The sequence below is a fragment of the Hyalella azteca genome, unplaced genomic scaffold, assembly GCF_000764305.2.
Source record: "Hyalella azteca isolate HAZT.00-mixed unplaced genomic scaffold, Hazt_2.0.2 contig5528, whole genome shotgun sequence".
NCBI classification, from domain to species: domain Eukaryota; kingdom Metazoa; phylum Arthropoda; class Malacostraca; order Amphipoda; family Hyalellidae; genus Hyalella; species Hyalella azteca.
Window position 1 is genome coordinate 191,213 of NW_025935716.1, and position 11,546 is coordinate 202,758.

Here is an 11,546-nt window from a genome sequence, read left to right on the forward strand (position 1 = left end):
AATGCCTAGCAAATTACGGACCAGGCAATAAGTCCAGCAGCTATCTCAATCAATCGTCAGTTATGGAAAAATCGGGTTCCAAAGGCTGGATCTTGTGAATCCCTTGTGGAATCAAGTCACTTGGAAGGGCCTTTGGAATCAATCCCTTGTGGAATCCCAAAGGCCGTTGTGAATCAAGTCACGAAAAATTCAAGAATCGGCAACAGGCCATGGGCCTATCTTCAGTGCCGACACTTCTATTCTATTCTAATTACAAGAAAAATATATATTTCATAACTGTAGAAATGACTCAACAACTAAATAAAATTCATTGCATAACCAATGAGAATTTAAGACTTAATTGAGAGCAACAGCACGTTTCACCTAGACTGCTAGTGCGAAAACGAAATGCGAAATTAGACGCGGCATCAAACATTATTTATGATATATCAAAAAATATTTCAATGATTACGTGACGTGATGCTAGAAATATTTAATGATATATCAGGTGATCTATCTCACAAGGTACAATATGCCCTCAATTGATATATTTTCTAAACGATCAATTCTCTTCGAAAAAACGTCGCCTATGACAGGTAATTACTTACCAAAGAGGCAGATGAGTTACATGTACTAGATGCCGACTTACCGGTGGCAGGGACTGACTTATACAGGACAGGATCTGCCTTACATGTGACAGGACGAGTGCACATTAACTAGAAAGTACGAATGCCCCGTGGCCGAGGTTATCTCGCACGTGGCAGAACTTACTCACTCATAAAAAAGTTTATTCACTCGCGAGAGTGATTTACTTACACGTGGCAGGGCTCAATCAACCGTGAGAGAGAATGACTTACTCGTAGCAGGCTTTACTCACCCGTGAGTGAGGTCAACTCGATCACACGTAGCAGGACTCACCCGTGACCAGAGAGCCTCCGTCGTCGGCAGGCTCGGTCCAGCGCAGCAGCAGCGCGTCGTTCTCGGCCCTGAGGTAGGCCAGCCTGCCCGTGCCCCCCGTGTCCCGATCAACAGCCTCGGGCCTGCCAGGCGGGCTGGGCCGGTCTGGTGGTCGGTCAATACATGAGCTTTATTTATTGCTGTTAGGGTAGAATGAGGACATGTGTATAAATGTATGGATATAATAACAAAAACAGATAGTACTAAGAATATTAGGTATAAGAAATACGGACTAAGTATATTAGGACATATGATAATTACTACTTGAACTAAAGGTTCTAGGAGTTGGAATAAAGAACTTAGGATTTCAGGGCAAAGGATATCGGTACTAATGTGTACTTCAAATGGAGGAATTTACTTGACTCGCTGATTTTGAACTTGTCTCGCTGACAAATGAAATACATTATTGTAATTAAAATTTTTATAGTTCTTGTTTCATATTAGTTTCCAAGCGATTTATGATCTCAAGTCGTTGGCAAATAATGGTTTAACAATGAAAAAACTATGGTGATTGCAACACCAGATTCTCGTGAACATTATTAATTTGGTCAAGTGATTTTAAACCTCTAGCTTGAAGACGTTCATGGAAATTTAAAAGAAATGCCCATCGTTCTCGATTTATGCCCATACAACCAGTCTGCAATTTCATAAAATTAGGTATTCACATTATGAGATTCAATGCGCTGCCCCCTAAAACTATTCATTGCATTTACGATTCAAGTCATAGAGAAACAACATCAGAAATGAAGTCTTTGTATTCGAGACTCGAATCCTAAGTTTCAAGACGCAAGTGACATTATACGAGATTCGTGACCCAGGAGTCGTAATGAAAGTCCAAAAATTCAAGACACGACTGCTGCAATTCTAAATGGGAACTAAAAAATTCCTAATAAAATTTTCAAAATTTAATATGCAAAGCTTGAGATTCGTGATGCAAGGCATAAAATTCGAGAAGAAAAACTCAATATTCGTGTTGCATGCCACAGGAAGAAAGATTCAAGCAATAAAATTCGTGTCGCAAATAATAGTTTCGTGCCGATGGTAATCATTTTCTTTATGCGTGTTATAAGGTTTGAGATTCATGTAATAAAAAAGTTAATAATAATAATAATAAGATTCGAGATGTAACTAATAAGACTCATGATGCAGGTAATAAGATTTTTTATGCAAGCCATAATATTGGAGGTTCGAGTCAATCAATATATTTGAGTTTTTAGTTGGTGACCACAATGTTAAACTAATGTACGTGAGTGTCATATATATTTCGTAAAAAAATTAGCGATAAAACCAATCTTGATTTTATTTGGCTCAACAAGTCCGATGGCTTCACTAGCTCATCTAAAAGCCATCGGACCTAGCTCATCTAAAAATATGATTGGGGGACGATGATAAACTCTACGGAGAACATGCGAAACATTTAATTATCTCGTGATCCCCACTGAAAACTGAATTCACTGAAAGCACGATTCAGCAAAATATTTTTCTTTGAAAAATAAATTTTGCAATAAAACTGCTTAGAAAAAAACATCACACTCAACCAGAAGACACGATGAACGGTTATTGAAGTATCGAGTAAAGCCCCATAGTGAACAACGTGCATTTACACTGTGTCCAAATAAAAATCTACTGCTTTATAAATCGGACCATATCAGAATTTAAATTCGGAAATTTAAAATTACGTTCGACAGATAAGCTGTGGATTGGTTAGCTTTATGGTGGAAGTTGCTTCTAAAAGCATAACCAGAACCAGTCAAATATCTGAAAAAAGCAGCCAGTTAACTGAAAGAAAAAGACAATTAATTTCACACTGCAAATTATAAAGTAATTTTCTCTTAGATGTTTATTCAAATGAAAATATGTTCAGGCTCGCCTGGATTTTATTCAAATGTCATAATATAGATTTACACTGAAAATTTTTAGAACTGTAATGCATTCTCCACAAAAACGCTCGAGAAATTTCATTGTGAGTTGATCACTACATCATCGAGAAAAGTAGTGTTCAGTATCACACTCACATAGATACTTTACTTAAAAAATATTTCATGTAAATGCAAATGGCACCGTAATATAAATTCATTAGCACAAATATTTCCATTAAAGTAAAATTGCACCAACAGCCTACATAACAATACATAGAACAGTACATTCAAGATACCTGAAGCGCAGCTGGTAACTGTAAAAATTAAATTATAATTTGTATATATTTTTTTATTTTATTTATAAAAATCATACTTTGCGTAAAGATTAGTATGGAATATGGGCATATTAGAAACTGTTTTAACAAAAAAATTAACTTTAGATTAATTGACCATAAACATAAAAAAACAAAGGAGCTGTGCAGCTGTTTCTCCTATGAAGTAGCACATAAATTGCATGTAATAACAGCCCAGTGATGACCTACAATTCAAGGCTGCACAGTGAGCCGTACAGCTGCCAAGAGTCAAGCTATTCTTGCTACTCCGCTGCAGCTGCGGTCTCTGCAGCAATGTAAGCGTAACCAGAATACATACACGAAGCTGGACAGACTATACAGGATCAAACAATGCACCAATAATTGACGCTACCGGGAAGGGTGAATCATTAAAAAATGCATACATTGTTGAAGACAAAATTTCCCCAACATTATCAATAATTGATCAGTTTAAAGATAATCAATTGATCAATTTGAGGAATTGAAGGCTTGCCGGATGTTATTGCTGCTAACAAACTTAACATCCAATTTGAAGGTTACGAAAACTCCAATTCCTTTTGTGCTGAACCGAGACAAATTTAACAACTCAAATTCTTCGAAAATTGGAAAGAAACAGTGGATAAAAGATATAAAATTCATATTATTTCATATTATAACTAAAAGGTCATTTATCTAATTAGTGCTAACATTACCATCTTTTTATCATAATAATTGTTGCAACAGTAGAATGCATGGCTGAAGACTAACAACATTGCGGAGTCGTAAATTGGCGCTACGAGTCGGCGGTACAGTGCGTGAGTCGGTGGTAGGGTGAGTCGGAGCAATAGCCAGTTTGCGTTATAAAGAGACTTGGTGAAACCAAAACTTGTTAAAACGCAGCGCTACGCTTCGGTGGTACAACTCTGCGTTATCACCTTCATGTGATCACAAATTTCTCCTTGCGTTTGCTGTTAGGCTTTGCTTTCTGTCATTCTATGGATGGTGACAATAGTGCCACATCTGGGTTAGATCACACATTTACCGCACAGTGGTAAATGTGTGATCTAACAGGATTTTTTTGGGTAAATATGTTTTCTAACCACATCTAACTCACATTTACCACATTTTTGGGGTTAGATCACACATTTACCGCACAATGGGTATTAATGGTCAGCGATCCGGACTTTATATGGTCGAAAACACAATAATAACCCCGAGTATCAAAATCATGAGCGTTTTACAAGATATAATTATAATCTCGTGCTTCAGTAAGAAGTTCTATAAATGATGCCATATTCTAACAAATGCAGTCGAACAATCGCAATCATGAGCAGATGAATAGAAATTTAATGAAAAAAAATATTGTCAAGTTATTGGGTCACAAAAGTTGAATACATCTCCTCCAATATACCCATTTGGCTGCATGTTTCGAAAGGTTCTATAAAGATTATTTAGCATGCTTATTTCACTGACAATTCATTTTTAATATCAAATTCAAGTCATGATGCACGTTTTAGCTGCCTCGCACAAACATTCAGAAGTAAAAAGTTTCATTGTGATTGAAAAGTAAATCGTTATTAAAGCCGCTTAACAGGATTTGATTCGACCCTGTGAATTACAAACATGATTAATTACAGCCGGAATCTACGACAGTAAAAAACCACTCTATATTTCTATTGGCAAACCCAGCCGAAATTTAGTTGTATGAGAATAATTTCAAGCATAGACGTGAATGACGCAACATTGAATTACTAGTTTAGGCAGCGATCCTCGTTTCATTTTTGAAACATGGAAATGAGAGAAAAAATTACTGCATAGACCACATGAGTTCATGGCGAAAAAGTTTAAGACGTACATTTATGTTGTTTTGAGAATAACTCTGGCGTTATTTTGGACAGAAGTTGTCTGTCTATATGAAATCCTATAATGTTTTCCCTGTGAATCAAACGAAATAGAATAAAACAAGACTCATGCATGCGATATGAAAGATAGAAGCTATCTTCGTGATTTCAATGATAACTTGTAATGCGTTAGCCATGAATAAAGTTAAGTGAATTTAAGGAAAATTCACGAAGGCGCAATGTAGGAAAGCAACTTTCTGGATTGTTTCAATGGCATTTTTTTCAAATTATATTGAATCGACAGTATTTGAACTCGTGGGTGAAATTTCTTTTAAGCAACTTAATTATAAAAATTACTTTTGAAAACATAGACAATTTCCTAATATACTCGAAATGCTCCCGAGGTGCAACTGGGCCCCATGTAAACGCAAGTTTTATTTGAACATTAATTTTCGGCGTCTTATGTGTCGGTTTAACACAGTCCGTTGTCCAATCCCTGTATTAGACAGAACTGCTTAATACTGTCAGTAAGCGGTGGAGTTTATGTCCACCCGTAAGAACAAATTCACTCTATAAGTTCAAGTGTTGCATTTGACTGACATCGACGCAGTTGATGCGGGTAAATTAGGGACGTAAACGTGGTCAGTTAAATTATGAGTTGGATTAGTTCGAAAATTAAAATCTTTTACGAAGCTGAATAAAGAAATATTTTCTTCATTATCATTAGAACCTTTCTTCTCCAGTGTTGTACGTATTCTACCTTCATTCAAGGTATTCAATGAAACTAAAGGTATTCAATAAAATAAATAAATCCATTCTCAATGTTTCACGCAGAATTTTTAACAATAATATTGCTCGAAATTTCCCACTTACCGGCACCCAAATCTTCATCCATGGCCCTAGCCCTCTCCTCCACCTCAGAGCCGGAAGTGGCACTATAGTAAATCGAGCCTCCGTACGAGCCTCCTTCGTCAGCGGAGTAATAGATGGAGCCAGCGACAGACGAGCCTTCAACTGACCGCCTCTTGTACTCGCCCCCCAAAGACGATCCGTCATCTGCCGTGTGGTATGAAGACCGCAACGATTCCTGATCAACTGAATCTGCTTTTCGCTTAGCGCCTTTCACTTCCCATGAGTCAGACGCTGCCTGGTCATTAACATTTATTTGTTCCACGAACAAAGGCAAATTCGTCTTACTTTGACGACCGGAACCCATCTTTTCCAGGTACTCTTTCGATGCGCGAATGTTCTCATCGTATCTCGAGGCAACGATGGCTGCAGCTTCGTCAGTTTGGGCCTTCGTTGTGGGCTTCTTCGTCCGTTTTATGGACTCGGAGAAATCAAGGGAAGCATTTCTATGCATAGGCTCAATAGGCTCGGCAGTGGGGATGCCGAGAGGGTAGCGCTCCAGTGACGCGGCTCGAAGGTTCGGAGTATCACGGACGCTGGAGGCTCGGGACGCGGGCTTGGATGTGGATGAGGACTTTTCAGAACTGGTGTCCTCGTACCCCGCGTACCAACAGTCATGCTGGTAGTACCCAGGACCAGGAGACGCGTGTAGGTACACCGACGATCGTTTAGAAGATGGTTCAGAAGCCGAGTGATACCACGAACCAGGAGCGGATCCCACACTCCGCTCGGACCATTGTGATCCTGCTTCACTGACGGCATCAGACGCTTCATCACCAGCTACGGTTGCATCACTTCTTATCCCCTTTTTCTTTTTCTTCTTATGCTCTTTTTTCTCTTGCTTCACTCGTTCTTTCTCTAACTTAGCTAAAGCCTTTTCTTTATCTTTCTCGAACTTCAGCCTCTGTTTCTCATCATGAGAGAGATCATGGGCCTGCTTATTGCCCATGGCTGCGGTCACCCACACATAGCACGACACGGAAGCTCGCAAGGCGGCACTCGAACATACACTGAAGAAGAAACTGCACCTCAACGCATAGCACAGACGATGCGCCTGCAGTTTACCTGCAAACTTGGCAGCGCATCACTTGTGGCGCTTGGCATATACAAAAGACTCGCATGTGTGGTGTACATCGTATTTTTCCTTCGCAATAAGCATCAGCAGGTAATTAAGACATATTATCCCGAACAATATTGTGCAAATACATAGGGAGGCAAGCATGCATACATGTAAACGTTTATAGCACACGAACTATTTCCATTTCCTGATTGACTGCCAATTTTATAAATAAAAGTATATATATCGTAATATTTCCCACCAGGTAAGAAATCAAAATAATGCCACTTAAAAAATATATGGTGAACTAAAAATTAAAACTTTGTCATCCCCAACTGGCTAGGATTTGCAGCTTTAACGTTTGGAGTCTTTATGGCAGGACCTGCCACAACGCTATTGTACCTGCCACAACGCTATTGTACCTGCCACAACGCTATTGTACCTGCCACAACACTATTGTACCTGCCACAACGCCATTGTACCTACCACAACGCTAATGTACCTGCCACAACGCTATTGTACCTGCCACAACGCTATTGTACCTACCACAACGCTATTGTACCTGCCACAACGCTATTGTACCTGCCACAACGCTATTGTACCTGCCACAACGCTATTGTATCTGCCACAACGCTATTGTACCTGCCAAAACGCCATTGTATCTGCCACAAGAACTTTGACCCAACAAGAATTGAACGTGGTCTGCCTTATGTAGAAGAAAGTGGAAATTACATTACTTTTAAAATGCATGTTGTAATTTCAATTAATATGCCTCGGTTCAAGACTGATAGATGGTTCATGGCACCAAATTAAAAAAAGGCAATGCCTAGGATAAAGAAAGGATGCCTAAATCTTCCGATCACTTACTCAAAACATACCTACGTAATATTCATGTTAAAGCTTATAAAATATGTTATATTTTATATATAATAGAATTATATACCTTGTTGAAAAGGTATTATTCACCGTTATATAGAAAGCTGACAAATATCACTATTCCATACTTATTGTGTGAAAAACAATATTGACCGAGAAGCACGCGAGGACGTGCCACTTGGCACATATTAACACACACTGCATTTCTTTAGTACAATAAACTAACTTAGTAATTGATATACAACACTTTTGCATTTTAATTAGTGAATAGTGGATATTACAGGGGTAGGTCAAGGGATTTTCAGAAGTGCTTATTCCTAAGACTTATAGAGTATTTGTAGGTATTTCGGATACGTGGTTAGGTAGTTAGGGTCCCGCTCATATAAATCTGAACGAATAGTTCAAAAAATAATGAAAGAATAAAAATACAACAGTTTATGTAAGCAAGCATCAATGGGAGAGACATTCTAGTTTAATTAGAAAATTTCCGAAAAGAAAGTAAAACAAATATAACTCAGTACTCACTGCAGCGAGTGACAGAGCGCATTTTCTCGTCGACGAAAAAGTGAAGTCACGAACAGACAGACAGACGGACGGACGGACGGACATGGCGAGCACAATAGTGCATTTTTTCATAAATGAGAAAATGCGCTAAAAATAGAAAAAGTCAAAAAATAAATAAACAAACAGACTCTGGTGCTGAGGAGCAGAATATAACAAGATATATTCTTGTTATATTCTGGTGCGCAGAATATAACAAGAATAAAAAAACATTTATTATTTATTATTCCATATTTATTATATTAAACATTTATTATAATTATTTATAGGGTAATTATTACCTCTACGTGAGGACATCCTGACTGGGGTGTGGCTGACGAGGGCAGGCCCCGGGCCCGTCTTGGTCGCGGCCCGCACGCGGAAGCTGTAGACCGCACCCGCGACCAGGCCCGTCAGCAGCAGCGTCGTCGTGCGCGCGTCAACCGTCACGCGCGTCCTGCGCATGAAACGCGGAATTTTCCGTTGGTGCGCATGAATTAAAATCTTGCCTTATTGCGCATGAATTAAATCCTGCCTTAGTGCGCATGAATTAAAAACCTCCCTAAGTGCGCATGAATTAAAAACCTCCCTAAGTGCGCATGAATTAAAAACCTCCCTCAGGGCGCATAAATTGAAATTAGAGAGCTCTGAATTTGCATTATTTGCTCATATTGCCCTCCACAAATGGAAGCGTTTAAATGTTCCATTGATCGGAAGTTTCTTTCTTGCAGCATCCCTGCTTTCAGATAACAATTGAAACCCTACACTATCTTTACGCCTTTCCACTCTTGCTTCGTTACTCAGGCTCTAAAACTATCGAGTCCTAGATTTTATAAATTTTTGTGGTATAACATCGACCGTCACCTCACTCACTTTTTTATATCGACCTTGTCGATTAGACTAACCTCCACCACATAGGAAACAAGGTCCCCTCCACCGCCACCGAGTTCAAGATTTTATAAATTTCTGTAAAATTATATCGACCATCACGGCACTTACTTTTTTATATCGACCTTGTCGATGAGCCTGGCCTCAACCCCATAGCAAACCAGGTCTCCTCCACCGCCACCGAGTTCAAGATTTTATTAATTTCTGTAAAATTATATCGACCATCACGGCCCTTACTTTTTTATATCAACCTTGTCGATGAGTCTGGCCTCAACCCCATAGCAAACCAGGCCTCCTCCACCGCCTGCGTCAGGAGGTCGCCATGTCAGGCGGATGGCGGTGTCACAGACCTCCGTCAGGAACAGAGGTCCGCACGGTACACCTGGCTCGTCTACCACGTAGTCTGTAATAATAGATTAAATTCAAATTATTATTTATGTGCTACTAAAGAGTTAAGACCAAGTGAATCGTTTTTTAATCAATTTTCTGCAGTTTGAAGCCGCCGTAATCTGGGCACCTTAAATTTATCAAGTTAGAACGCAAAAAAATGTAAATGATCGCTAGTTCTCCCTTCACATTTCATTCGTCTAAAGAAATTGATCAGATCCACGAAATCAACTATCCAAACCAATGAAAAAATTGCAAAGTATTGCTATGGAAATGAAGAAAAAGATTTTTTGCTGATCAGATTTTCACACGAAATCATTTAAGGTGGGGATAGAAACATTTTGTATTTTTGTAGAAACATTTTTCATTTTGTTGGCTGGGTATCGGAAATAATAAACGAAAAAATGCTCCACGTGGCCACGAGCAAGCATGTGTGGCCACGAGCTTGCTCGAATATGTAGTTATTTTTTTCTGTTCAATGGTTGTGTTATAAGTGTAAAATAGTCAAATATTCCTGATGATATTATAAACAGCCATTACGATTTATAATGTATAACAATTTATAATGTGAACTCAAATAGGACAGGGGTTGCAATTAAATTTGCTAGCCATAACTACTGTATTGCGTGTTATCCCCAATAACCGACCCTTTAATCAGCAAGTTCGAGATTGACCAGGTTTATTTTCCACGAATCCAGAAAATGTTATAATGACCAAACCAATAAATAAATAAAGATATATTATTTTTTTAAGTGACAGATGCGTAGTAATCCACCATGCTTTATTAAGGGCACTAAAATTTTTAAGTATCTGTTCCAAATTTGACAACTATAGTTGAGCGATTAAGTCGATAGCCCAGATACTGAACGTTATCGAGAGGAGCATCAGCATGTCACAGTATGACAGATGATGAATTACGTGGAACTACGGTGCATGCTTGAAAATATCTCCTGTCAAGCGTCACCATCGAACGAGGCAGCTATAAATGCGCGACATCAATAACAGATATATGAATGCTCCTACGGTTGCATACTACAGAGGAACGGCTATTTTGAAATTTTTGTATATAAAGATAATGAATTCTTGAATATGCAACTCATGTAAGTTCAAGATTTCATTAAATAGATAGATAATGTATTCTTGAATATAGAACGAAAAAAAGTGGCAGGTTAAATAGAAGCCAAGCAGAAGTAGGTTTAGTAGTAAACCAAGCGTAAAGCGGCAAATTAGATTTCTGAAAATCGTCAGCGTAAATGCGGCGTTCTGTAACAGACCAACACTCAGTTAGATAATCAATTGAACTCTTTTACTAATTTTATTTTCTGTGTACAGGTTAAGGGACATTATAAACGCAACGAAAATTGTGTTATTATCAGTGAATTGCAATGCATCATTTATCGAGAAGAATTGAAAAGACTATGGAGCAGCATGACGTTGGTAGCTGAGATTGCCGACTGATCAAAGTTTAGGTTTGAAGTAATAAAGTTTTCAATGAATGCTTATGGTATGGAATTTGCTTTCTAATAAGTTAAATTATTGACGCGAGATCAGTTGGACCTGAGACTAAAATACAGTCTATAGTGCAGTCGACTAAGAGGCAGCTCTTGCAGTTAACTCATAAACCGAGATTTAACGCGCCAGTATGAAGAAAAAAGTTTCAGAAAGAAATGATTTCATGACGAATGTGGGTAACTATTTCACTGGCGATATATTTTAACTTCTGATCTCCACGTTCAAAAGATTTTAGTTTCAAATTTATGCTTGGATCAATAAACTCTTTTGCTCCGTGTAGTAGAAAACTACGCCCAGGGATATTACTCCAGGATGTGAAAAATTGTATAAAGATGCTATAACAGCTCTATTTTGTTTATAAGATGTGTGTCACGTATCCATAATACCATTTTTCACGTATCCATAACAACATGAATCACGTACTATCCAT

The 11,546-nt window shown here is 38.4% G+C and overlaps 1 protein-coding gene across 1 annotated transcript in view; it reads right to left on the bottom strand.

Annotated features, from left to right (window-relative positions):
- The window catches only part of LOC108682033 (titin), a 32,533-nt gene extending 20,987 nt beyond the window's left edge, over positions 1–11,546 (bottom strand). The window contains exons 1-5 of the mRNA XM_047880516.1: positions 11,540–11,546; positions 9,455–9,620; positions 8,632–8,786; positions 5,821–6,921; positions 898–1,041 (exon numbers count right to left, since the gene is read on the bottom strand). Of these exons, the coding sequence (XP_047736472.1) occupies positions 898–1,041; positions 5,821–6,921; positions 8,632–8,786; positions 9,455–9,620; positions 11,540–11,546 (1,573 nt within the window). The remainder of the gene's footprint in view (positions 1–897; positions 1,042–5,820; positions 6,922–8,631; positions 8,787–9,454; positions 9,621–11,539) is intronic.